This window comes from Cyberlindnera jadinii (genome assembly GCF_001661405.1).
Source record: "Cyberlindnera jadinii NRRL Y-1542 unplaced genomic scaffold CYBJAscaffold_8, whole genome shotgun sequence".
NCBI lineage: Eukaryota > Fungi > Ascomycota > Saccharomycetes > Phaffomycetales > Wickerhamomycetaceae > Williopsis > Williopsis jadinii.
This window is the reverse complement of record NW_017963659.1, coordinates 15,744-41,602: the sequence shown is the minus strand read 5'-3', so window position 1 is coordinate 41,602 and position 25,859 is coordinate 15,744. Positions and strand designations below refer to the sequence as shown.

The window sequence follows — 25,859 nt, the reverse complement described above, 5'->3', positions numbered from 1 at the left end:
CACAAAAACAAAAGGTTAGTTAGATGTAAACAGATCATCAGCTGTAATACCATGGTTTACTGTACAATATAGTCGTCTTTACGATGGTAGAAGAGCTTGATGTGGAAATACTGGAGCAGGAGTCGTTTGCCGACGTTGCGGCACAATTCTTGGACGAGAATGGCTATTTAAGACTCCTAGCGCCCAGGTGTAGCGGAACAGCTGGCGGAAATGACACCGTAAGCTATACAGTTGTGAGTAACACGGTTCAAATACATCACTGGCTCTCTGGATATGGTCCTAGTGCCTTTGTATTCGATCACAACTCATCTGGGCGGTCGAAAGGTACGCTTGAGGTGCTTGCCGGAGGCGTTGGTACAACAGCAACAGATGTCTTGTTACAGTTGAAGGGCCCGCCTATGGAAGTTTGGTCTGTAAGTGTTCATCATGCTGAGAGGTATTCGCCTGTTTTGAGAGCTAGGACTGACACAAACTTAGGCGCTTCGTCTCTTCCTTCAGAGGATGTTGTCATGTGACAGCCGGTTGGCATGTAGATACCAGCTTGTATTGCTAATTGATCGAGTCTGTATACAACCTCGGCCTTCCCTTCACGTGAAGCTTCAGTGTGAGCGTTATATCACGATTGGACACGCATTGCGTATGAACTCTTCATCTGCAGATTGTATCATGGATTACATTCACGCAAACGTGGTTGCGTTGGATGTGAACATGGCTCTTAACAAGTTCATAGGGCGACAGCAGGACAGTCATGTGCAAGAACTTGTAGAGTATAGAGGAATTGCATGTGTGTGTAGCGATGAAGAGTCGCATGGGCACAACGGTGATGGCGATGACTCGTTCGAGGACCAAAAGGAGAACAACATTGCTGATATTCGCATATGCAAGCATGTCCAACTAACACGAAAGGAGATCACCTACCTCATTGGTAAAAGAGGCACAAAGATCTCCAAGATAAGGGAAATAAGCGGCGCAGTGGTGAAGGTGGTACCCTTGAACACCGCAATCAATGGCATCAATACCGTTGGCTTCGGTAGGTGTAAGCAACTAACACAATTCTTACGAGTGAGTGGGAGTTCCAAACAGGTCAACACTGCACTAAGCATGATCGAAACTGAGGTCTATCACTACCGCATACATGGAGTAACAGACTATTGAGCAACTTCTATTTATCACCAGAATCAATCATTGATTGGAAGCCTCACCAAAAAATTCCACAGTTTCTTTCTTTTTGCCCTGTCTTTGTTAGGTCTGACATTTACACAGCTGCGTTGAGTCTCCTTGTGTAATTATCATACTGGCGGGTCAACGCTCTTAACTACTGACCATTGCCCTATTCGGAAATGTTTTTCTGCTTTTTTTCACTCTTCGCTAAAAAGAGTCGTTGATGATGAGAGACAAAAATTTTTCATTTGGGATGTGAAATTTTTTTTCTCTCTCTTTCCAGCTCTCTCTTCTTCCTCTTCTTGTTCAACAAAACCTAACAAGTTTTATATATTTCAAAATGGCTGAAGGTGTCTTCCCAGGTGCTATCGGTATCGATCTTGGTACCACTTACTCATGTGTTGCTACTTACGACTCTGCTGTCGAAATCATTGCCAACGAGCAAGGTAACCGTGTTACTCCATCCTTCGTTGCATTCACTCCAGAGGAGAGATTGATCGGTGACGCTGCTAAGAACCAAGCTGCTTTGAACCCAAAGAACACTGTTTTCGATGCTAAGCGTTTGATTGGTCGTCGTTTCGATGAGGAGTCTGTCCAAAAGGATATCAAGACCTGGCCATTCACCGTCATCGAGAAGGATGACGCTCCATTCGTTGAGGTGGAGTACTTGGGTGAGAAGAAGACCTTTGCTCCACAAGAGATCTCCTCTATGGTTTTGACCAAGATGAAGGAGATTGCTGAGGCCAAGATTGGTCAAAAGGTTGAGAAGGCTGTTATTACTGTTCCAGCTTACTTCAACGATGCTCAACGTCAGGCCACCAAGGATGCTGGTGCCATTGCCGGTTTGAACGTTTTGCGTATCATTAACGAGCCAACTGCCGCTGCCATTGCTTACGGTTTGGGTGCTGGTAAGTCCGACAAGGAGAGACACGTCCTTATCTTCGATTTGGGTGGTGGTACTTTCGATGTTTCCTTGTTGCACTTGGCTGGTGGTGTCTTCACCGTCAAGTCCACCGCTGGTGACACTCACTTGGGTGGTCAAGATTTCGACACCAACTTGTTGGAGTTCTTCAAGGCTGACTTCCAAAAGAAGACTGGTAAGGACATCTCCTCCGACGCCAGAGCTTTGAGAAGATTGAGAACTGCTGCTGAGAAGGCTAAGAGAACTTTGTCCTCTGTTGCCACCACCACCGTTGAGGTTGACTCTTTGTTCGATGGTGAAGACTTCTCTATCAACATCTCCAGAGCTAGATTCGAGGCTATCAACGATGCTTTGTTCAAGTCTACCTTGGAGCCAGTTGAGCAAGTCTTGAAGGATGCTAAGATTGCTAAGAACCAAATTGATGAGGTTGTCCTTGTCGGTGGTTCTACCAGAATTCCAAAGGTCCAAAAGTTGTTGTCCGACTTCTTTGACGGTAAGCAATTGGAGAAGTCCATCAACCCAGATGAGGCTGTCGCTTACGGTGCCGCTGTTCAAGGTGCTATCTTGACCGGTCAATCTACTTCCGAAGACACCAAGGACTTGTTGTTGTTGGATGTTGCTCCATTGTCTCTTGGTGTTGCTATGCAAGGTAACGTCTTTGCTCCAGTTGTTCCAAGAAACACCACTGTTCCAACCATCAAGAGAAGAACTTTCACCACCGTTGCTGACCACCAAACCACTGTTCAATTCCCAGTCTACCAGGGTGAGCGTGTCAACTGTGCTGAGAACACCTTGTTGGGTGAGTTCGACTTGAAGAACATCCCACCAATGCCAGCTGGTGAGCCAGTCTTGGAGGCTATCTTCGAAGTTGATGCTAACGGTATCTTGAAGGTCACTGCCGTTGAGAAGTCTACTGGTAAGTCCGCTAACATCACCATCTCTAACGCTGTCGGTAGATTGTCTACTGCTGAGATTGAGAAGGCTATTGAAGATGCTGAGAAGTTCAAGTCTTCTGATGATGCTTTCTCTAAGCGTCACGAGGCCAAGCAAAGATTGGAGTCTTACGTTGCTTCCATCGAGGCTACTGTTACTGACCCAGTCTTGTCCTCTAAGTTGAAGAGAGGTTCTAAGGACAAGATCGAGGCTGCTTTGTCTGATGCTCTTGCTGCTTTGGAGGTTGAAGACTCCTCTGCTGATGACTACAGAAAGGCTGAGGTTGGTTTGAAGAGAGTTGTTACCAAGGCTATGGCCACTCGTTAAACTTGCATTTTATAAGGCTCTTCTTTTGTGTATAAAGGAAAAAAATTGGTAGTTCTTTACGTTTTAATGTATTAAGAATCACTTGTAGTATTGTTCCTTTGTTGTTTTAGCTGCTGTAGAAAAAAAATTGTTGATATATGTGAAAATTTTCCAGAATGTTTTTTTTTTTGCCTGTGATCTCATCTCATCACCAAGTATCACCTTGAGGCTCAAGTGTTGGATTAAAGAACATAACTGAAAATGAAACTTGACACGTCTCATATGCGTTACTTAACGCCAGATGACTTCCGTGTTCTCACTGCTGTTGAAATGGGATCACGCAACCACGAAGTGGTGCCAACGTCTTTGATTCATAACATTGGTGGTCTACGTTCCATCAGTGGTACCAACAGATGTATCAGTGATTTGGCGAAGCTGAAGTTGATCAGAAGACTACGTAACGCCAAATACGATGGTTACAGGCTTAGTCACACTGGCTATGACTACTTGGCGATCAAGAGTATGACCAACAGAAAGACCCTTTACTCCCTGCATACGACCATTGGTGTCGGTAAGGAATCCGACATTTACAGTGTCAGTGATCAAGCTGGTCGTAAAAAAGTGTTGAAGATCCACAGACTGGGACGTACCTCTTTTAGAACTGTGAAGAATAACCGTGACTACCTTCGTAATCGTTCTAGTGGTTCCTGGATGTACTTATCCAGACTTGCGGCAAACAAAGAGTACCAATTCATGAGCACTTTGTTTGTGAATGGGTTCAGCGTTCCTGAGCCCTATGACTATAGTCGTCATTGTGTTTTGATGCAGTATATTGATGGTTTCACTATGAGACAACTACGAGAGCACTCCAATAAGGCTAAACTTTATTCTGATTTGATGAAGTTCATCGTGAAGTTGGCAAACCATGGATTAATTCACTGTGACTTCAACGAGTTTAATATTATCATCATCAATGAAGACGCCAGAGACCAATATAAAGAGGACTTTGTTGTTATCGATTTCCCACAGTGTATCTCGATTGGACACCAGGATGCAGAGTACTACTTCAAGAGGGATGTTGAATGTATCAGAAGATTTTTCAGAAAGAAACTCGGATACGATCCAAAGGAACAAAAGGGTATGCTTGATACAGATGGGTACGGTGAAGGTTATAAATATGCATATCCTGATTTCCATAGGGATGTTGAAAGAATTGCTGATTTGGATATCCAAGTTGAAGCCAGTGGTTATAGCAAGAAGAAGAAAAATGATAGAGATTTAGAAGATGCTGTTGCCAGTATGAGAGGTGGTGTCGATGAGGCTGAAGACGAGGAAGCTGAGGACGAGGATGAGGACGAAGATGACTACAGTTACGATGATGAAGACGATAGTGAGGACGATGATGGAGAGGACGATGAAGATGAGGAGAATGAGAGAATCATCCAAGCTTTACAAGAGGGAGTCGAGGGTCTAAAGATGGATAAATTAGGTAACTACATCTTAGAATGATTAAATCTGAATCCATTAATATAGTCTCTTGTATACTTTTCCATCTCTATACCATATTGTGTAGCATTCACACTTAACTGAAATGGATTTTCTCAATTAGCTAATGTACAAGCGTGTTGGATAACGAGGTCCGACTATGGTCCTTAGCAATGACCATGATGATGATGGTGGTGGTGGCGATGATGGCTAAAAAGACCGTGATGTCCAAGGTGATGATGAGAGTTCAGCATTCCACTGAACAAGTGACCACCAGGACCACATCCGTGACCGCTGAAGCCACTTAATCCATTATGTGGTGACCCGTATGAATACTGGCCATTATATGTACCATAATATGGAGGCGGTGGAGGCGTCTGTTGATAATAGTGTTGTTGATGATGATGGTGGTGATGATGGTGATGATGTCCCATTGTCATATATTTGTGTCTTTGACCTTGTTGATAGTGAGAGATTGCATAGTAGGAATTGATACTCAAATCGAAGGGAAGCTGGATTGGTTTTTATACACTTTGTTCAGTAACGTTGGTGTAAATTTCAATTGGTCTTATCATCCTCTTGGTCATAATCATGGTCATTTTGGTGGCGCATATAGTTCAGATGGTGAAGCTTCAGTCAGGCACTTTGGCGCAGTGATTGTCATGGGATTCTTCGCTGAACACAGCCCAAATCACCAAGCCGATCGCCAAAAAATCATCCGCCGTGCATTACAGTGCTATGAATGCGCATAAAACTCTCAGCAGTCGTGATCATTTATCTAACGGTGACCTCTGACCATGATTACTTAGGTGTAACTAATATAGGACTATTAATAACTGATCACTTTCAGTAAACCATAAATGGTCTTAATCGATGCGCCCGGTTTTAGCTTGGTGGTTCTCGGGCGGCCATCAGCACTTGCAGGAACATCTTTGTGAACACCCTCCCTCCCAGAAAGGCAATGTGACCAAGTATATAGACCTCTTGTGGCCATTCGGCTTCATAACCAAGCTTGTTCAGATCTGGGCTATAGTACTTGGATTACAACTTTAGTTTGTAGGATCAAGATTTCGACAACCCGTAACGTCTCTCTTGAGCAAAAAGTGCACAGTCCCTTAATTAGATCTCATGACCCCTACATAATGGTAAACAATTAAATATTGGCATGACTAATTAGAATGCAATACACCTGATGCTATAACTAAAATTCTGGTTCATTATCTTCTGCCAAAGCCGCCACGACGACCCAATCTTCCACCACCTAATCCGCCACCACCAAGGATGCCACCACCACCGAAACCGCTTGGAGCAGGTGCTGGAGGGGGTACTGGGCCACGACTTACAGCACTTGCAACAGCGACATCACGTCTTACACGTCTTCTATCCATACGGTTGGCAATAAGTGCACCAGCTAACAACCCTCCTGCAACTCCCATACCTGGGCTCATGCCTCTCGAGGTTGTTGTCTGTTGAACTGGTTGCTGTTGAACTGGCTGCTGTTGTGGCTCTTGTTGATTAGGCTGCACGACTACTACTGTGGTTTGTGGTTGTTGTTGTGCTGGAGGATAGCCATATTGGGGATAGCCCTGTTGCGGTGGATAGCCCTGCTGAGGATAACCTTGTGGTGGATAACCTTGTGGTGGATAACCTTGTGGTGGATAACCTTGTGGTGGATAGCCCTGTTGTTGTGGAAAGGCCTGCTGCTGTGGAAAGGCCTGCTGCTGTGGAAAGGCCTGTTGTGGATAGCCCTGTTGAGGATAGCCCTGCTGCTGTGGAAAGGCCTGCTGCTGCTGGGTCTGGTGGTGAACCTGCGCCGCGTCTTGACTCTGCGTATATGTTGGAGGAATAGTACCCTTCGACTGATCGGTCATCTCTTTATTACTTTCAGTTCGAATCGTTTGGACAATGGCATCGGCACAAGCTTCAGCAGGGAAATAATTGCAACATCTGTTCTTTATATAGACCAATAACACCTAAATTTCTGACTTTGGTCCTCCAAACTTCAAACAACAACTGCATATAAATCGACGGATAGTGTGGGCAGACAATGGCACGCTGCATAAGGTATGATACGTTTTCTGTTCTTTTCGGCTTTTACAGCAAAACTTGGGGTTTGGCAAACAAACCTTTCTGTTAGTGATAAGGTTTAATCAGGTGAATATTCCCCTTGATCTGCTTTCTTGGAAGGTGTTTCCCCTTTCGAATGAACCTGGATACCAAAGAACAACGTATCCATGGATGCAACACTGATTAATTAGCACCTGCTAAAGGTTCGTTCGTAAATTTGATCATCTGGGTCTTGCATGCATGCAGGCAGACTCATCAGGATGTTAATTAGTTTCCCAGAGGCCTCTATACGAGTCTGGCCTTGTTGTAGGTCCGTGGGAGTGTGCTGTTTGTCTCCCGAATGTTGAGATGGGTATAGGAGAGGGTTAGTAGACGGGACAGAAGTGGATATACCGTGCATGTCCTGGTTGCAAGCACCACGGACATTGTATAGCGTGAGCCTAACCTTAAGTGATAGCTAGTACCATAACATCGTCAGCTCGACCTTAGAATGGTGGGCGTTGCGCATTCTAGCATGAAATTGTGGTAGACATATTTGATCATTGTAAATATGAGATACGGTAATAGACTCATCAAACTGAACAACTTCGCTTTTCTCTCAGTGATTCTTGTTTAGCCCTTGTCCCTCCGTCGGCTGCGCCTATACTACAGTTACATGCTGTCCGTCAGTACAATGAAAGGCAGGGAGCTCTGAACTCCCTTTTATCCTTTAGCTTGAGGCCAATTCCAATAAGTTAAGCAATAAAGAATACACTACAGCTCTCAGTTTCTATAATACTTAACTAAAAGATCAATATCCGCTTTACATAAGCAACTATTCCGTTTGCTTTGGATCATGTTCATGGACTCACCATCTGGGTCCAGGCCCTCCAGGCCCGTGGTGTCCTCCAGGACCTCCAGGACCTCCAAATCCACCTGGCCCGCCAAATGTTCCGCCTGGCGGGCCAGGTGAAGGTCCTCCCTCAAATGGATCACGATATCCACCGGATCCACCATGTCCGTGGCCACCATGGCCATGACCACCGTACCTGTGGCTATCTAGTTTATTACTCACTTTGTGTGCTATAACTGCACCAACTAGGGCACCACCGATCTTACCCATGGTGGAGTTTCCACCGCTTAACTTATTGCCGGCGTATCCTCCAACTGCAGCACCCGCAAGGTCTGTTATAATCCCCTTTTCACCTGTCTGTTCTTGACCTTGGCCCTGGTTATAGCCTTGCTGGCTATTACTGTATTGGTTGTTGCTGTATTGACTGTTATTGTACTGATTGTAGTCTTTGTTGTTGTTATACCCGTAGCCCTGAGAATTAGCAGGGGAGTAATAGTCTCTAGCAGACATTATATTTTGTTTCAGCTGAATACTTCCTAGACTTCTGGCCTATTCCAGGAATGGAGGGAAAGCCATAGTCTCAAATGGTATATCGGAGCCTTGGATCCCCTTTATATATAATCTGGTCAAAGCGTGCGCCAAGTCTCGGATAGAATGTGGACTGTAGAGGCGGTTAAGCTTCCAGTACAGCCGAGCAGTTGGTCACAGTGCATTGTCAAGGCTTTGCAACTGGTTGTAGCTCCTGTTGTCAACGAAAGGTAAACGTCATGAAGGGGAATATGATGGATAATGGTGCAGGTTAATGACGATTATAAACCCAATCCGACACAATGCTCAAACAATAAGCTGAAATGATCCCAACAGGCGGTTACTGATCTATTAACTGTACTTCATGACTATACAAAAGAGAGGATTACTGTTGACTCTCGTCGGGACCAACTGCTTTTTCATGCATGATCTTGTATTCTGTTAACCGAGTGGTTCTCAGGGAGAGGAGACAAATTGGCAGCATGGTGCGTCACCTCCAGCTCCCAATTACGCACATGATCATAGTATGTGGTCTGTGATCATCACTGGTATTATGGCAGTGACATGGTAGCCCATGGGCTGTGATTTCGGGCTTTAATCTAGAATCTTTAATCTAGGATCACAAGGCGGATCTCAAGTGTCAGTGCGCTCTTCTAAAAATAGACGGAGGTGGGGATTTTAGTTAGTCGGACCCCATTACATAGAGTACTCGAATAATACAGTACTGACAATCTACAGTGTACAATTCCTCCAACTAAGCATATGAACATATCAATGATGTACAGCAAGCATTTTATTGTTGTTGTAGCTTATGTACGGTTTCATGTATCTCATTTGTAATTTACATCTGTGATTCGTTCATTAACTATGCAAGATCATTACCATCTTCCACCTTGTTGACCACCGTAGCCACCTTGTTGACCACCATAACCACCTTGTTGACCACCAAAACCTCCTTGCTGACCACCGAAGCCTCCTTGTTGACCACCAAAGCCACCTTGTTGACCGCCAAAGCCGCCTGGGCCTCCTGGGCCTCCTGGACCTCCTGGACCTCCTGGACCTCCAAATCCACCTGGTGGTGGTGGGCCTCCTGGGCCTCCTGGACCGCCAAATCCACCACCTGGAGGACCATTTCTGCCACCTTGTTCTCTTCCCCCATGGTGACCTTGGCCTTGGCCACCAAACTGCTGCTGCTGTTGCTTGTGGTCGTCCCATTTGTCACTAGCCTTGTGAGCAACAAACGCACCAGCTACAGCACCACCAATCTTACCCAGTGTACTGTGGTTTCCGCTGATCTTGCCACCAGCGTAACCACCGGCAGCGGCACCAGCAAGATCCGTGAACAAACCTCTTTCACCATCGCCACCTTGTTGTTGGCCTTGTTGTTGGTTGTAGCCACCTTGCTGTTGGTTGTACTCGCCCTGCTGTTGGTTGTAACCACCTTGCTGTTGGTTGTAGTTGTCGCTCTGGCCCTCAGAGCCGCTGTAGTAATCTCTAGCTGACATTATCACTGTCGTAAAATTGCAATTAATATCCCTTCCGTGACGAATCAAGTCTACAAAAAAGGGGGTTAGATCACTCCATATTTATAGATGTAGCCAACGTCGACATTCAGGCAACGTGCGGCTCCGACAGGAGAAATATGTGTTCCTGAAACTGGGTCCGCAATGGTTCTGTGGCCCATTGATCATCCACCCCTATAGCCAGGCACATCCACGAAGGGGGCTTGTTCTTTCTTTTCAAAAACTGTGAAAGCCGGTGGTTGTCTAATCCAGAGCCAAATTGCATAATAAGGTGAAACTCGACCGCACCAAATGCCTTTTTCCATGCAATCAGACGTAGTCCTCGGTGTTTGAAGGCTTTTTAAATAGGACAAGCCTCGGGATCCACGGCCAACTACCAAAACAGCTCAATCATCATCACTGTTGAGCTCGATCTCCCTGTCTTCCTCATCATCCTCCTCGTCCTCGTCCTCCTCATCCTCCTCATCCCCGGAGACGTCGCTCGTGTCGTCGATCTCGGCATTGCCACCTGTGTAATCGTCGTCCTCCTCCTCTTCGTCCTCCTCCTCATGGCCAACGTCCACGGCCTCCTCTTCAGCTCTGTCCAGCTCACCACCCTGGGAGGCTCCCTTCAGTGGTTTGGCCTTCAGCTCGTCGCTCATGCTCATGTCTGTAACCTGTCTTCCCTTGACGTACGAGTCAATCGCACCGAACTCCTCCTGGTCGATCATGCTGAACTCTACCCGTTCGCCGGTGGTCAGAATCAATGTGACGCTGAACGTGATCCGTGTGATGTTCGAGTACTGGATGGATCCGATCTCGTGCGACTCGAACAGCAAGATGGGCTTCTTGAAGCCAAAGAGGATGTGGTTAGCCAGGAAGTACAGCACGCCCTCTTTGGTGCCCCTGTGTGCTTGCACGTGGAACGACTTGTGCGTGAAGGCATGCTGGAGCTTGAAGCCCGCCAGCAGAAACTGGCGTGACAGGAGCTCCTGAAGCTCCTGTCCGTTCTTCAGCTTGCCCGACTGCTGGAGCTGCTGCACCAGCGACGATGTCGTGAAGGTGCACACCATCGGGTCGCTGTCCTTGGAGGAGGAGCCCTCTCGGTAGAAGATCACGAGGTACTGGTTCTGGTGCTTCTCCCTTGAGGGTAGCAGCGTGGCGAAGCGAATGTTGGCACTGCTTGTGTCGTTCAGTGTCCATTCGCTGTGGTCGCTGCCTTGCTTGAACAAGGATATCATGGGCTTCTGGGTCGATCTGTTGATCGACACCACCAAGTTCAGCTTCTTGCGCAGTGGAGACACGAACGACAAGTCTGCTAGCTCGAAGACGACGGTGTTGGGGTCAAGTTTGCCGTCGTCGGCTGGCTCAACAGCCAGTCGACGCCGTTTGCTGGCATCGTCTTGGAGGGCGTACTGGTATACCTTCTCAAGGACTGCTAGCACCTCGGTGTTGTTCTCTGTTTGCAAGAGGTTAGTTGGAATACGTCTCAGTGTACGACAAAGGGAGGAAAGGGAACGCACGTGAGACTCTTAGCACGTCCTCTCTCAGCTCGTGAGGCAGCTGGTCGACGAAGGACATGGTCTGTGTATAAATACGGAAAGAGCACTCTTGATTATGAGCACGTTGCTTGTCTCTTCTCAAGGCGAATGGTCCCATGGCTTGTTGGCCTTTTTTCTCGTGTTGATCATTTTTCAGTTTCCGGTAACCGCGTTTTCGGAACATTCCGAATTCGTGTCTTCGGTGGTTGGGGCAGCCCGCAAAGTCGGTATCACATGCAAGAGATCGGCAAGATATTTTTGGCTCCAGCCTGTCAAAGGAAGCGAACGAAGCGGAGGTTGGGAGATAGGGCTAGTACCTAAAGTCGGCGTTATCTTATGGGACAAGCGCTGTCTTTCGAACTCTATTGTGCGTCTGTGTCTCCAGGATGGTTGGCCAGCTCTATGTCTGGCCAACTGGCCACATGGTCACATGGCTAGATGGCCAGCACCTGCGTCGCCGGTGGTGGACAGCGCAACCGAAGCACCCTCTCCCACACACACCGCTCAAGCCCTTACACATGCTCCAGAGGGGACCACACCGGGCCTCTCGGTTCGGCTGGCAACAAGAGGACACTATCACAGCACAGTATAGGGAGTGCCAAAGTAAGCTACCCACAGAGAGAGATATACACAGCTGTCAAAGAAGAACTGTACGGACACCAACATAAATTAACCGAACCCCGGCATGACAACGGGTAGCAGCGGTTAGACCATGGAAGGCAATACACAGTTTCCACGCCTAAAAATATCAGACACAACTGGCACATGCACAACACAAGACGTGTATGCGTGTCCCTCGAAGATCAAACCGTTCCACGTCCTGTTCTACTCTTTGTGTCAAATGTCGTTGGCCATCACAGGCGCTCAAGGGGGGGGGGGCAGGACAGGGCGAATTTCACCAACCAATGATAGACCACCGTCCCCCCTTCGACGACCAAATTTTTCATCACACTCGTCTGATTTTTGTGGGGGACAGCCACGGCGGAGGTACAGAGAGAAGAAAATTTTGTCTCTCCGCCCTTCGTCGGACTCATTCCCCAAACCTAAATCCCCATCACCAAGAACCGCTTGACCAAGCTTCTATACACGCACCTGACTGGCTAGAAGCTCCTCTGTGTCGTCCTGCTAAGCTATCACCAAGCGTGCTTTTGTCCTTTTTTTTGTCCGCAGTTACAGCAGAGACCATCGAGAAGAGATGTCGTGGAAGTCATACTTCTCGCTATTTCAGAGACATGAAACTCGGCCAACGCCCAAGTGCATCTACAACAAGAGAATCTACTGGAATGCGATCATAGCGTCGTGGGTTGCGGTCATCATTGGCTACGATGCCGGCTTCATCGGTGGTGCGGTGTCGCTTGCCTCGTTCCAGAGAGAGTTCGGCCTGGACACGATGAGCACGCACGACAAGACTAACACCACGGAGATCATCATCTCCCTGTTCCAGGCCGGGGCGTTCTTCGGTGCCCTGGGCACCTACCCCGTGGCTGCGAAGTTTGGTAGAAAGTTGTCGCTCGCCGTGGCCACCGTTGTTCTGATTGTTGGTTCTGCTATCCAGCTGGCGTCCAATTCGAGTTCCGGGCTGGGAGCCATGTACGCTGGCCGTGTGCTCACAGGCGTTGGAATAGGCACTGTCAGTAACGTTGCACCTATGTACGCCGCAGAGATTGCACCGCCTTCTATCCGAGGCCAGCTCATTGGTTTCTATGAGATTGCGTGGCAGATTGGCGGTGTCATTGGTTTCTGGATCAACTATGCCACGAGCGTCCATTACTCCTCAGACGACAACAAGCAATGGATGATCCCGGTGGGCATCCAAATCCTGCCTGCCGGTGTGCTTGCCCTTGTGCTGTGGTCATTAGTCGAGTCTCCAAGATGGTTGATGTCTGTGGGGAGACGTGAAAAGGCTCTGGCCAACCTGTGCCTTTTGAGGAAGCTACCTGCTGATGACGAGTACCTACAGTACGAATTCGACATCATAGAACAGGAGATGGCTCAAAAGGCGCGTGAAGTTGGAACCGGTATCTTCGACCCTGTTAAGGGATTGTTGACGTCTAAGAGTTTGATGCACCGTCTTGGGCTGTCGACATCCACGTTCATCATCCAGAACACCGTTGCCGTGAACGCTGTGAACTACTATTCGCCAAAGATCTTCCAGGCCATGGGTATCGACTCTGTTGAGTCCTCTCTGCTATCAACAGGTGTTTTCGGTATCCTGAAAGGTGTCTTCTGCCTCGTCTGGTCGGTGTGCATCGTCGATAGATTCGGTCGTCGTCCTTGTCTGATCTTCGGCCTCGTCCTGTGTTCGCTATGCTTCTGGTACATTGGCGCATACATCAAAGTTGCTGATCCAACTGCTCGTATCAGCTCAGGCAACTCCCAAATCGACGGCGGTGGCCGTGCTGCGCTGGCGTTGTTCTACATCTGGACCATCGGATACGCTCTCTCATGGTCTGGTACCCCATGGGTTTGGAACGCAGAGGTATTCCCAACCTCTGTGAGAAATGCCTCGTCTGCAGTCAACGCAGCGTCAAACTGGTTCTGGGCTTTCATCATTGCCAGATTCACCAACCAGATGATAAACGCCATGGACTACGGAATCTTCTTCTTCTTCGCCTCCTGTATGACGGTGTGTCTGCCGATATTCTACCTCCTGTACCCAGAGACCAAGAACATCCCAATGGAGTACATGGACCAGCTCTTTATGCACAAGCCATGGAGAGCGCATGCCATAGTGATGGAGCAGATCAAGAAGGATCGCATGGAGTCGGACGGACTCGTCGAAACCTCCATCACCTTGGACTTCAAGGACAGCAATGAGAAGAGGTCTGAGACTGCAAGCACCGAGATCAGACCTCACCAGATGTGAGCGTGCGTATGCGTGTTTTGTATTTAAGTATCTAAAAGTGGTTTTGATGTTGAGCGAACAGTAGTGGTCACTGATGGTGGCGGTAACCGCCACCCAAGCGAGATCGAAAGTGCATGTGATCCGTGAGCCGGGACATGTCCCGTTGTAAATGTCCGCAAATGTCCCTTCTCCCCAAGAGAGAAAACCCTAAGTTCTTCCGGTTTATGTGTCAAGGGACATAAACAACTATAACATACACCAACGCTGTTGATTGAAGACGGATATGGCTGAAGCTGTGAACGATAGCCCTGGGAAGCAGGAGGACCAGGTTCCTCCGTTGAGTCCCACGCAGAGAAGACACTCGTCAACGCACACCACACCCTCAGGCTCGCCGTTGCTCCATGCGACAAACCCACTGTATACAACCTCGATGGACTACCTGCCATTGGAGAAGGTCACATTCTTTGACCTACTGGACCCCATGAGCACGATTCAGAACACCACAAGCACCATCTCGAAGAAGTACAACAAGGTGAAGAAGCAAGGCATCAGCACGTACAACAAGCTGAAAGTGGAGACGAGTAACAAGGGTAAGAAGTACTACCAGGAACTGAAGGATACGGAGGCACTGAGGAAGAAACTGAACGAGCGAGTGGAGAAGTTCGACAAGAGGCTGAGCAGGGTATTCTACGCGTCTGAGTTCGAGAAGCTGTTCTACTCTGCTGCCATTTACTTCTTGTTTGCCGGAGGCTTCATTCTCGGACACTACCCTGAGTACTTCCACGTGTTCTACACCGCGCTCGTTGTGACGCTGATGCCCATCAGATTCTACACGTACTGGAAGAGATCCTACCAGTACTTTTTAGCGGACCTGTGCTACTACGTGAACGGTTTGCTGTGTGCGTTTATCTGGCTGGCACCTCAATCACAGCACCTGTTCATTGTGTGCTTTGCCTTCACATTCGGCACTCTGTCATGGGCAGTTGTCACGTGGCGTAATTCGTTGGTGTTACACTCTGTGGACAAGTTCACGTCTTCCTTTATCCATGTCACCCCGCCGGTTGTTGTGTTTGTCATCACACACATGCTGACAGAAGAGTACAAGCTGGAGAGGTTCCCTGGTGCTGCGAAAGTTACCCGTTGGCACTTTTTCTCGGGCCTGTTGTGGACGTCGTTGTACTACCTCATTTGGCAAAGCGCATATCATTACTTCATCACTTTGAAACGAGCTGCAAAGATCAAAGCTGGAAGAGCAACCAGTTTCGAGTGGCTCCGTAAGAGCTTTGCGAATACCATTCTCGGAAGATTCGTGAACTCGTTGCCTGATCCATTCCCAGTTGTTGCATTCACTTTCATCCAATATGGCTATCAGCTCTTGACGATGAGTATCTGTCCAATATGGTTTAGATTCAAGTACCTTGCGGCACTTTTCCTGACTTTTATATTCTTCGTGGCAAGCTATAACGGAGCTACTTATTATGTTGATTACTACGGAAAGAAGATGGAGAAGGAGGTTCAAAGATTACGTGCTGAGATTGCAGAGATGCAAGCATCAAGCGAATCAACTTTCGAAGACAGTTCTGAATCTCTTCTTGAATATGCAAAGACAAAATGAAGCCATGACGTGTGCTTCGAGCCCTATTTATTGCTCAATAAAAGAGATTAGAGTTATCCAGAATGGCTGTGACACATCATTGCAGTATGAATAGTGGTGGTCTCAAAACGGTGGTGTATCTCTGTGGTGTATGCCATAGTGCCCTGATGATACTTTCTGTACTTGAACATGGTGTTTTCTCCACTACTTCAGTGCTTGGATAGTAGCTGTGGAATCAACCATCGTTGTCCGCAAACTCTGAAGTGATTCTTCCTGTTGTGTTTCATGTATTTCTGTTGATGCTAGATAACCTGTCAATGCTGGGGTCCTGCTTGCATTCTTCTATCATACCTTTTACTTTGAGACTTTGTTCACAATGACTCCTAGTCACGGAATGCTACCTATCGTTAGCTTCCAACAGAGCAGCCTGAGCATTCAACGATTACAGGTCTCCCACACTTATACTTGTTTCCAGTATATACATCTTATCTTCTTCATACACCCTTCTGATCCTGATTGCTCGCTCTCTTGTTGTCTGTCGTCCTGGTTCCTCTCTTGTTTATTCCTCTCTGCGTCCTTCTTTCTCCCATCTCATCTCTTCCAATATCCTCGCCCACTTCTCCTTCACCTGTGTAGCATTGGTCTCAGCAGGTAATCATCTGGTAATGTTATCTCTGGCACACACATGTGAGGATCCAAGATTGGATTACGGGTTACAGAGTAGACTACGTAATGTCGATGAACAGCAATAAGGGAAATGAGAGCAATAAGAGTGATAATAGTTGATACACGGTGGCAAACGCATGGGTTCAGGACTGATCAAGACGACGCGTAGGCAATTCTTAGACATTCTAGTTGAGAATGCCGATTTGGAAGAAAGAGTAAAAAGACAGGCAGTGCTGTTAACAGGAGAAGGCTCTCTCATAAGGAAGTTAATGAGATTAGTTTTCATCCGAAGATCAAGTTCACCGTAACAGAACGCAAGCTCAGTATAAACCTCAGCCCCAGGGCTCAGACAGCGGCCTTAGAGTCAACAAACCAGTGTACAGTCGTCACAACAGCAGAAACTACAATAAGTTCTACTCTTTGTCGTATCTGACAGTATAAAGACGTAGAACTTTCACAAATCAACAAGAAGCGCGAGTGGTTTAGCGGTAAAATTCCAAGTTGCCATCTTGGAGCCCCCGGTTCGACTCCGGGCTCGCGCATTCTTTTTTTGCAGATTTGACAACTGCGATATTATGGTGTTTACATCAAGCGACTGTCGTGTGCCATGGTGGTGTCAAGAGGGTTGTACACGTGCAGTGACAACGTAGTGCTCCTGGTGATAGCATTGACTATCGAATTGACGTGTTGATCCAGAGTATAACAACTTGATTCCATTATTCACTACTCCGTGAATGGAGATTTCAGCACGAATTTTCGACCTCGCTACAGAATCGTACATTACTCATTGAGAGATTCCCTGTGTGAAAGCTAATGAAGTAGTAACGGTAGTTATATTTGTATGTGCAACTTGGAGGGTAATTGGTTAACATTCTCGTTCCATAGCAAGCCCTGGTAGTAATCGTTCTGGAACTTCCCATGAACTAATCAACCAAAGAAGATGTTAAGATCATGTGGGCGAAAACTGCCGGAGATAGACCAGTCAACTGTGAATAGACTTGGACCATCGCTGTATCTGTCTTGAGCTTTCCAATTATCTCAGCAACTTTCAGAGTTGTTAGATACCCATTGTCTTCACAGAGAGATAGCATTTTACGGAACTCCATTGCCAGTCTGTTGTTCCTTTCCTGCTCTTTCTCCAACTGTTTGGCCTTCACGTAATCCATAAGCTTGTCGATGAGTTGATTAACCTGTTCTAAGATCGCAGCGTCGCCTTCTTCGACATTAGTGCTATATCCCTCTGGGATTGCCGTGGAAGAAGTGTTGTGTGGAAATGAGAGTATATCAGGATCTGTTCTCACAGTTGATTGGGTAAATCCCTCAGGTAAGTCTTCTTTTAAGGATTCAGCTTCAGATACATAAGTGCACAGTCTCGTATTATCAGAGACATTGCCCTCTTCAACGGACTCGTAACGTGGTTTCTTTTCTGGGGCTTCGCTGATGCCTGTTAGTCCCACCTCGTGGCCATTTAGCCCAATCTTCCTCTTTAGAGAGCTCAAGGCATTATCACTGTGAGCCTTTGGACACGACGATCCAACACTCACGCTAGCTGTTGTTTTCTTATAGGCCGGTGTCGACAGTGAGCTCGCCCTGGCCATTTCAATAGGCGCCGTCTCGAAACACTTGGATCTATAGAGCAAATCGAGGTCCTTGTTGTTCTTTCTCTTCAAGAGGCGTGAGAACGCGTCACCTTTCAATCTGGCGGCAAGTCCACTGAAGGGCTCCCTTGAAGAGTCCCAGTTGACAAACGCCTTATCACCAGATTGAGTAACACCATCAGCCTCAACCAAGATCGAATATGGCGTCAATAATTTATTAAACAAGTGTCTTCTCGTCTTGACCTGTACCGGCGTGAACTTGTTGATATTGAGATACATATTGAGCGACCTGGTCATCTCAACGATGTCTTCGGTCTTGACGATGTTCGTCTTGAGCCCTTTGCTTTTGAGCAACTGGACCAACAACTGTGCTAGTAGCATGGACTCTTCAACGGTCCATTCCACAGCTTTGGAGTGTTTCTCTAATGGCGGTTCCTGCCTATAAGGAACCTGTGCCTCCTGTTCGTGTTGTAAACTCATTGTGGACTCAGCTGGTCCGTTATACATCGACTGGAACATTAAATTGACAGTGATAGCTACGCGTTAATGAGTTGGCTAATGAAAATTGGTAAAATCCTGTGATGTTTAACGCCCATTTCCGTTGATGCAGATCAGCAGTGCACGAATCATTGACACCACGCAAGATGTATCCCAATATTAGTGTGATCAGCTGTTGTTGTGTTTTATTATGGAGGACAACAAGTGTATAGAACAGTGTAAGCATTGAGGATCCAATGATTGGACTCTGAGGTCGGTAGTTGACAGTTCCAAACTTGACATGCCCTGCGTATTTTAGTATGCTAAGCGAAGAAAGACTGCAGAAGTAATCTTCAAGCCTTTCTGTCATGATCATGCGGAGAAGAGGATGATGGTCGTGAGGACGAGACTGTAGCACCATCTAGTGGCTAGCTAGTGTCTCTTGAACACTCTGTGAGACGGCCATCCAAGAGGTTGGGTTGAATGGAGCATCTACGTATCACGACCGGTCTGGGTCGTCTGCGTGTCTCTGCAGAATCGTGGACTTCCCCGAATAACTTCAGTAGTATCATCACTGAAAAGACTATTCAGCATTGTGGTGACCTTGAGCGAACTCATTATTGGGAGTAGGTTCGGCTCAACATTGTAATGGCTCTAACTTGGATGCAAATCGGTCAATTGGCGGGCCCAGTTCGGCCAAGCTGTGGAGCACTGAAAGCAGGCGCGACTACAGGTTTTGATGACCATTAGCCTCATGGAATTGATGATTGATCATTGGATTGATACCGTATCATCTCTACTCTTCTTGTTGGTCGGCATGGTGTTGCTCTGCTTCAATTGGTATGTTTTACAAGTTGATCTGTAGTGCTTCGGTACGGTGGACGCGATTTGGACCTTCGCGTCAACTTGCGCTGGGCGGCCCGTCGGGTATTGACTTCAATACTTGGTCCTTCCGTTTAATAGGATGATAATGACTTTGAAACTAACGAAATCAACGCGTAAATAAGTTTTGTAAAACTGTAGCGTAAGATTCCCTATATGCAATCGCAAGAGTGCGTATAGTATGGGAAGTTAGAATGGTACTAATCTGAGTCCCGTTAGTATCGAAAAGATCCATCTAGCCCTTTATGCGTCTCGCTATTCATAACGATTGTGTTGAGAGAGAAACTCACCAATCTTGTTAATGTAGTCCTCAAGTTTGTTATATTCTTCATCAGTTTGAAGAACATCTCAAAGCAATTCAATGTGAAGATTTGTGACGAAATCTGGATCCAGTGTATAAGGTTCTGCAAATTTCTCATGACCATTTTCTTGAGCTATTATGCCGTCAACTCTATGGAGTAAACACCCGTTGATAGTCATTGAATAAGTCCCATCACTCGAATCACCAGTGTTATTAGAACCCATGGATGATAGCTAAAGAAATGTACTGATTGTTCGAAAAGATTTGGAAGTGATTGGATCCAAAAAGATATTCTTCATGGACTGTGGAGGATCTTTGAATATCTCACCCAGTAAAACTTTTCCCCCATGACAAAAACAAGATGGTCATTCTGTACCGATAAGGAGAGAATGACAACTCTCGCAACACTATTCACGACCACCTGGATTATACACTGAGTTCTGTAGTCTCCGTGGTCTCCGCTCTTGTTGTTGTTCATAAACTGGATCATCATTCTCATTAAAACCGTTGGTGTCATCCTTAATGATGTATTCAAAGTTGGGATCATAATCAAATGCACCATCACATCTAATTTCTTATAACACTCTTTCTGCTACCTGTGCTGCGTTTCTTCATCTATCTCTTATTCTATCGGCCATAGTTCCATTATCTAGTTCAGGTTCAGGTATTGGCGGCTGTTGTAGTACATCTCTGATCTCTGCATGGGTATTCTGTGACAGAACTTGGATATTTTTTTCGCTCCATACCTTGCTCTCATAACAGCTCATTTAGTCTGTCTCGATGATTACTGAGTTTTCTAGTTGTCTCGTACCTCCATTCGTTTGAACTTGCCGCTGTGGCTCTGGATTGGCCGCTGATGTTTCTTCTTCAGGTTGAGGACGTCATTAGATGACCCCATTAAGAGTCCTCCGAATCCTTCTTGGACGCCCTCTGGGATTTTTGCCTTTATTATTCAACCTATTGTTCTTGGCCATTGTTCTGTGATATTCTTAATCCTGTGTATAAAGCTGTACTGGTTTTGTGTCATTTTTGTGTTGATAAGAATTCAAAATGTAAACAATGCAGCGGAAATTAGAAAAATCCTAACATTTTTACGATTGCTGAGGCAACGAAGAATCAGAATTACATATGTAATGCAAAACGTTGTGATTTATTGTAAAACAACCATTGATCCAATCAAGCTGAAAGTTGTTATATATGATGATATAGATATGTTCTTTTGTTTTCCTCGTCAGTTTTGGCAAATTGTGTTTTGTTGCTGAGATATAAGCAAATTTATATCTTTTTCTTGATTATACCATACAAACTATGAATGAACAAATCTCAGGAAGTATTGATGGTAACATGATCATACTTTGTATATCTCTCAATTAAGGTAAGAGCTACATTGTGGTATAATTTGGGGAAATTTGAAGGGGGGTTGCTATTTTTATAAGTATCATTCTAATATGTTTTTCTTGATTATAGCGTACAAACTAAGAATTGGTCTATCTCAGTTTGTATTGAAGATTACAAGTTCAACCTTTGTGAGCCTGTTTTTCAAATATTAGTTACATTTTGATAGACTTTGGGGGAATTTGAAGGCGGTTTGCTATTTTTATTAGTATCACTCCAATATTTCTCTATAAACTCATTCACAATAGAAACAGTGGGTTGTTAATTGATAGGTTAATACGTTATAATCATGGACCTTAACACATGGAATTAAATGCATTCTATCGCTGATATGCAACTTTTTGCTCTCTCATCATCAGGAAAAGACTGAAGAATTAAAAAGCAACTACAGGCGCGAGTGGTTTAGCGGTAAAATTCCAAGTTGCCATCTTGGAGCCCCCGGTTCGACTCCGGGCTCGCGCATTCTTTTTTTTTCAATCTCACGCTTAACGCGGAATTTCGATACTGAAAAAGTGGCCCTGCCTTATCGGCAGGGCTCCGTTAACTTTTTATCGTTTGCACAACAAATTATGGCATTCTTGACTTCCCGGGACAGTGAAACTTTGGGATTTCTCGCAAATGGCCCTCGAATGACCACTCAAATTCCCTTAAACTGACCCGGGGATGAGGGATTCCCCACTGACTTTCGCAAATGTTTGCAAAAGTGCCTCTTTTAGGCAATTGACAATACCGCAAAAGCAGACACAAAGCGGAAACAGAGTGGAAACAAAGCGGAAAGTACAAAAAAAGGCGGAAAAAAGAAACGACTAAAAATGGACAAAGTCCACGTTATCGTTGGAGGCCTCGAGATCGTTGAGATTAGACAACAGAGGTGTTCCAATTACATGTACTCGGTAGTGACGTGGTTGTAACCTGTGTAACCTGTATAACTGTGTGTGCCTACAAGCGTGTATGTGTGTCTCTTAGTTTTTCCCCCGGCCTCAGTAAACCATTGCACCGTTATCCAAGTGATCCAAGTCGCAAGTTGCTTTTTCGCATCTAATCCGGATAAGGGCGATAGGAGAAGCACAGACACCCAGGACTTTGTTGTTGTGTACCCCATGTTATCAGGTGCAAACTACACAGATATGTACTGGATGGAGAGGTGCCGTTGTCTTTACAGTAGCGAGCCTTTACGTTTTGTCATTTTGTCCCTGGTTTCTTGTCCTCTGTCCCCTGTCCCCTGTCCTCAGACAATTCCTATTCACATTCCATGTCACCTTGCACAACACGAATTCTAACGTATATAATCTGCTGATAAAATTTTCACCGCTGCGACGTGTGTTTGGTGGAGGGGACACTGGACAAAAAACACAGAGACAGTGAGAACGAAAAAAAAAAATTTTGTCCGAATTACTCCCTCTTCTGTTATCATAAAACACCATATCATCCATACCAGCCTGCGCATCTACACGTTACATGTCTAATAGTTTGAAATAGAAGCCTTCAAACAGCAGGAGATACCACAGTCCTTTCACTTTCAGTTTTATTTTTTTTGCGCTTATAATACTTTTCTTCACCTTCCATTTATCGTTCAGCAGTGAGGAAAAAGATTACGTCGAGGTGACAGCACACAGGCACAGATCGATTACACAGGTGATAAGGGCCCCAATATCCATACACAGGGGAGGGAATAGAGATCTATCAGGACGGAGAGCCATAGCACACACAGACACAGATACACGGAAGTATGTCCACGCCGGTGTGTAAGAATTGCAAGACGTCGACGACGCCTCTATGGAGACGTGATGAAACTGGGCAAGTCCTGTGCAATGCCTGTGGATTGTTCCTGAAGTTACACGGGAGACCCAGACCGATCTCTCTGAAGACAGACGTGATCAAGTCGAGAAATAGGGTGAAGCATTCACAGAATAATGGGAACGCCAATGGGAACGTCAAATCAAATCCAAACACACCAGAGTTGAAGGCCAAAGACGGGCATAAGAAGTCACGCTCGAAGGATAACGGTGATAAGAAGAGATCATCGCCAGGCTCGCAAGGGTCAAAGGGCTCTAATGGGGAGTTCGACAGCGATAGAAACGAGTCCTTGGCCAACGGTGAACCACAACAGCACATCACATCGCCCGGGTTGGTGCCGCTGCTACCACGCAATGGTGGGAACGGTGTTGATGCGTCTGGTCCAGCAATATCAAAATCACCATTCTTTCAGGGGAGCTTCCATCCACATATACCTTCCCATTTACAGCAACACGTCCCATTGCACCATCCAAGCTCTGTTCCTACACAGTTTGCCTCAAATCTGCAAGCTATAACGTCACCGCTGCTGTTGAGTACGACGCCAAAGTCCAGCAATGTATCTCAACAGCTTGCGCAAACGCAGGCAGCAGCAGGGGTACTGGAGACTTTGTCTAACGATAAGAGCGGGTCGTCAGAATCGCTATTAAGACCTTTGAACTTGGATGATCCTGGCAATAACACAACGCCATTCTCAAAGAGACCTTTTTCACCTGCAACGGCATTACAAGTTCCACAGTCCAGCCATAGCAAAACTCTTGACGGCAGCAGCAGCAACAACAACACTAACAGCTCATGTCCAAAGTTCCCAAATCTGATGAACCCTGTGTCGGGCTTCTACTCATCACCGAGCTTTGGACCACAACACTCCCTATCAAATCCGTCTGCTTTCTCGCTTGCAAATGGTAATAGCTGCAACGACTCAAAGATTGGTTCAAATTCCACGATAAACACTACGACAACGAGTTCCACGAGCAGTGCCACGGTGACTAGCGTTGGTACCGGCACCTCATCGGTAGAGAGCTCCGACGTTAAAGAATCGATGAGTTCCATATCTCAGTTAAAGATTAGGATCTCGGAGCTGGAGCTGGTTAACGATCTGTACAAGTCGAGGATCCAGGAGCTGGAGGCAGCTGAGTCGCTGGCTAAGCAGAGAGAAGACGAGTTGAAACAACAGTTGTCTGCGATGCAAGACGATGTGCAAGTGAGGAAGAAGATCAAGTTGGAAGCCACTGTGGAATGATTCGATCTATCTGGAACTCCAACACCATCACCAATACCAACAGCATTGATAACAGCTTATACCATATCCACGCACAAGGGGGTTCACTTCATCAACATTTACATAGTATTATTATCTTTTGTCTTGTTATTATATCAAACACTTCGTTGGTCTCCATTTGGCGCTTGATAGCTGTAGATGACGTGAGTATGGTTCTTGTTATGATTATCATATCATATAATTATATAATCGTAATTATCCCCTTTGGGTTAAAAACTCCGCCGCTGTCGCCCATCAAAAAAATCTTCCGCCTCCGCTTCATTCTCGAGAACCAAATTGAACCAATTTGATCCAAATTAAACCAAACCAACGCTGGAGAGAACCCTCACACACAGTAACAATGACCGAGTTCCCTCCATTGAAGAATGATTTGATACTTAGAGCTGCTAGAGGTTCGTAACATTCCGATTTTGTGTGCTACTGCTGAAACTGCAGAGGACTAACTGCTGGAGTACAGGTGAAAAGGTTGAAAGACCTCCCATGTGGATCATGAGACAAGCTGGGCGCTATCTGCCGGAGTACCATGAGGTCAAAGGTGGCCGTGACTTCTTCGAAACGTGTAGAGACGCTGAGATTGCTTCTGAAATCACCATTCAGCCAATAGATCACTTTGATGGGCTGATCGATGCCGCAATCATTTTCAGTGACATCCTCGTGATTCCGCAGGCCATGGGCATGGACGTCCAAATGATTGACAAGGTTGGCCCTCGTTTCACAGACCCATTGAGGGTGCCAGAGGACTTGGAGAAGCTGAGCAAGGATGTCAATGTTCTGAAGGAACTAGACTGGGCATTCAAGTCCATCACGTTGACCAGAAAGAAATTGGAAGGCAGAGTGCCACTTCTGGGCTTCTGCGGTGCTCCATGGACCTTGATGGTGTATATGATTGAAGGCGGTGGCTCGAAAATGTTCAGATTCGCCAAGGAATGGTTGTTCAAGTACCCAAAGCAGAGTCACGAGCTTCTACAAAGAATCACAGACGTTGCAATGGAATTTCTAGCTCAGCAAGTTGTTGCAGGTGCACAGATGCTTCAGGTCTTTGAATCATGGGGTGGTGAACTGGGCCCTGATGATTTCAAGGAGTTTTCCCTACCATATCTCAGACAAATCTCCTCTAAGCTGCCACCACGTTTGAAAGAGCTCGGTGTGAAGGAAGATATCCCAATGACGGTGTTTGCAAAGGGCTCCTGGTACGCATTGGAGGACCTCTGTGAGTCCGGCTACCAATGCGTCTCCCTGGACTGGTCCTATGACCCTGCTGCTGCAGTGGAGCTCTCCAACGGAAGAGTTACACTACAGGGTAACCTGGACCCAGGTGTGATGTATGGGTCCGAGGAGACCATCACGAAGAAAGTCGAAGCCATGATTAAGGGCTTTGGTGGTGGTAAGGAGCACTACATCATCAACTTTGGCCACGGCACACATCCTTTCATGGACCCTGAGAAGATCCGTCATTTCCTGAAAGAGTGCCATAGAATTGGTGCCCAATGATCAGTCCGTCTGCCCTCACCATGTCTGTATATAGTCTCTAATATAGCTCCATGTATCAATTGACGGTTGCGTAGCACGCTTACAAATGTCGCAGTGTGTATTGATGCACGCTGATGACGATGATTATTCAGATTGTTAGTAATCATGTGTCCCGTCCACAGCAGCGCAAGCACTCGAGCGGGCATATGTTATAAATACGTCTCGAGATCCCCGTACGACCTCAGCTGTGTGATGAAGCAGCCAGTGAAGCAGCCAGT

General features: G+C 46.3%; 15 protein-coding genes and 2 non-coding genes across 17 annotated transcripts; 10 read left to right on the top strand and 7 right to left on the bottom strand.

Annotated features, from left to right (window-relative positions):
• Positions 1 to 639: 639 nt before the first annotated feature.
• MER1 (Mer1p) lies at positions 640 to 1,155 on the top strand (the record flags this gene model as incomplete). Its single annotated transcript, XM_020216469.1, has 1 exon — positions 640 to 1,155. The coding sequence occupies one exon, from the start codon at positions 640 to 642 to the stop codon at positions 1,153 to 1,155; it is 516 nt and encodes a 171-aa protein (XP_020069975.1).
• Positions 1,156 to 1,422: 267 nt separating this feature from the next.
• On the top strand, positions 1,423 to 3,343 carry SSB2 (Hsp70 family ATPase SSB2; the record flags this gene model as incomplete). Its single annotated transcript, XM_020217519.1, has 1 exon — positions 1,423 to 3,343. Exon 1 carries the CDS (start codon positions 1,502 to 1,504, stop codon positions 3,341 to 3,343), a length of 1,842 nt encoding a protein of 613 aa, XP_020069974.1. The 5' UTR covers positions 1,423 to 1,501.
• Positions 3,344 to 3,541: 198 nt separating this feature from the next.
• On the top strand, positions 3,542 to 4,963 carry RIO2 (protein kinase RIO2). Its single transcript, XM_020213369.1, has one exon. The coding sequence runs from the start codon at positions 3,584 to 3,586 to the stop codon at positions 4,829 to 4,831; it is 1,248 nt and encodes a 415-aa protein (XP_020069973.1). The 5' UTR covers positions 3,542 to 3,583; the 3' UTR covers positions 4,832 to 4,963.
• Positions 4,964 to 5,018: 55 nt separating this feature from the next.
• On the top strand, positions 5,019 to 5,598 carry CYBJADRAFT_93982 (uncharacterized protein). Its single transcript, XM_020218023.1, has one exon. The coding sequence runs from the start codon at positions 5,206 to 5,208 to the stop codon at positions 5,557 to 5,559; it is 354 nt and encodes a 117-aa protein (XP_020069972.1). The 5' UTR covers positions 5,019 to 5,205; the 3' UTR covers positions 5,560 to 5,598.
• Positions 5,599 to 6,024: 426 nt separating this feature from the next.
• Positions 6,025 to 6,886, bottom strand: CYBJADRAFT_168016 (uncharacterized protein; the record flags this gene model as incomplete). The annotated part of the gene is made up of 1 exon (XM_020215176.1): positions 6,025 to 6,886. The coding sequence occupies exon 1, from the start codon at positions 6,676 to 6,678 to the stop codon at positions 6,025 to 6,027; it is 654 nt and encodes a 217-aa protein (XP_020069971.1). The 5' UTR covers positions 6,679 to 6,886.
• Positions 6,887 to 7,721: 835 nt separating this feature from the next.
• CYBJADRAFT_162829 (uncharacterized protein) lies at positions 7,722 to 8,216 on the bottom strand (the record flags this gene model as incomplete). Its single annotated transcript, XM_020213717.1, has 1 exon — positions 7,722 to 8,216. One exon carries the CDS (start codon positions 8,214 to 8,216, stop codon positions 7,722 to 7,724), a length of 495 nt encoding a protein of 164 aa, XP_020069970.1.
• Positions 8,217 to 9,112: 896 nt separating this feature from the next.
• CYBJADRAFT_173452 (uncharacterized protein) lies at positions 9,113 to 9,739 on the bottom strand (the record flags this gene model as incomplete). Its single annotated transcript, XM_020216468.1, has 1 exon — positions 9,113 to 9,739. One exon carries the CDS (start codon positions 9,737 to 9,739, stop codon positions 9,113 to 9,115), a length of 627 nt encoding a protein of 208 aa, XP_020069969.1.
• A 404-nt stretch (positions 9,740 to 10,143) lies between these two features.
• Positions 10,144 to 11,091, bottom strand: RTT106 (Rtt106p; the record flags this gene model as incomplete). Its single annotated transcript, XM_020212748.1, has 1 exon — positions 10,144 to 11,091. A coding segment is annotated over one exon (948 nt), but the record flags the coding sequence as incomplete, so codon positions are not given.
• Positions 11,092 to 12,472: 1,381 nt separating this feature from the next.
• On the top strand, positions 12,473 to 14,143 carry CYBJADRAFT_128511 (sugar porter family MFS transporter; the record flags this gene model as incomplete). Its single annotated transcript, XM_020212773.1, has 1 exon — positions 12,473 to 14,143. One exon carries the CDS (start codon positions 12,473 to 12,475, stop codon positions 14,141 to 14,143), a length of 1,671 nt encoding a protein of 556 aa, XP_020069967.1.
• A 460-nt stretch (positions 14,144 to 14,603) lies between these two features.
• GPC1 (glycerophosphocholine acyltransferase) lies at positions 14,604 to 15,737 on the top strand (the record flags this gene model as incomplete). Its single annotated transcript, XM_020212753.1, has 1 exon — positions 14,604 to 15,737. The coding sequence occupies one exon, from the start codon at positions 14,604 to 14,606 to the stop codon at positions 15,735 to 15,737; it is 1,134 nt and encodes a 377-aa protein (XP_020069966.1).
• A 779-nt stretch (positions 15,738 to 16,516) lies between these two features.
• CYBJADRAFT_168009 (uncharacterized protein) lies at positions 16,517 to 17,245 on the bottom strand. Its single transcript, XM_020215175.1, has one exon. The coding sequence runs from the start codon at positions 16,923 to 16,925 to the stop codon at positions 16,728 to 16,730; it is 198 nt and encodes a 65-aa protein (XP_020069965.1). The 5' UTR covers positions 16,926 to 17,245; the 3' UTR covers positions 16,517 to 16,727.
• CYBJADRAFT_t113 lies at positions 16,854 to 16,924 on the top strand. Its single transcript has one exon. It is a non-coding gene; the product is annotated as a tRNA-Gly (tRNA).
• On the bottom strand, positions 17,156 to 18,475 carry CYBJADRAFT_168007 (uncharacterized protein). Its single transcript, XM_020215174.1, has one exon. The coding sequence runs from the start codon at positions 18,458 to 18,460 to the stop codon at positions 17,306 to 17,308; it is 1,155 nt and encodes a 384-aa protein (XP_020069964.1). The 5' UTR covers positions 18,461 to 18,475; the 3' UTR covers positions 17,156 to 17,305.
• A 1,856-nt stretch (positions 18,476 to 20,331) lies between these two features.
• On the bottom strand, positions 20,332 to 21,035 carry CYBJADRAFT_168004 (uncharacterized protein). The gene is made up of 2 exons (XM_020215173.1): positions 20,534 to 21,035; positions 20,332 to 20,479 (listed from the first exon to the last, which is right to left on the bottom strand). The coding sequence occupies exons 1-2, from the start codon at positions 20,612 to 20,614 to the stop codon at positions 20,408 to 20,410; spliced, it is 153 nt and encodes a 50-aa protein (XP_020069963.1). The 5' UTR covers positions 20,615 to 21,035; the 3' UTR covers positions 20,332 to 20,407.
• A 391-nt stretch (positions 21,036 to 21,426) lies between these two features.
• On the top strand, positions 21,427 to 21,497 carry CYBJADRAFT_t114. The gene has a single exon. It is a non-coding gene; the product is annotated as a tRNA-Gly (tRNA).
• A 1,267-nt stretch (positions 21,498 to 22,764) lies between these two features.
• Positions 22,765 to 24,072, top strand: CYBJADRAFT_173447 (uncharacterized protein; the record flags this gene model as incomplete). Its single annotated transcript, XM_020216467.1, has 1 exon — positions 22,765 to 24,072. One exon carries the CDS (start codon positions 22,765 to 22,767, stop codon positions 24,070 to 24,072), a length of 1,308 nt encoding a protein of 435 aa, XP_020069962.1.
• A 379-nt stretch (positions 24,073 to 24,451) lies between these two features.
• On the top strand, positions 24,452 to 25,602 carry HEM12 (uroporphyrinogen decarboxylase HEM12; the record flags this gene model as incomplete). Its single annotated transcript, XM_020216882.1, has 2 exons — positions 24,452 to 24,503; positions 24,569 to 25,602. The coding sequence occupies 2 exons, from the start codon at positions 24,452 to 24,454 to the stop codon at positions 25,600 to 25,602; spliced, it is 1,086 nt and encodes a 361-aa protein (XP_020069961.1).
• Between the last annotated feature and the right edge of the window lie 257 nt (positions 25,603 to 25,859).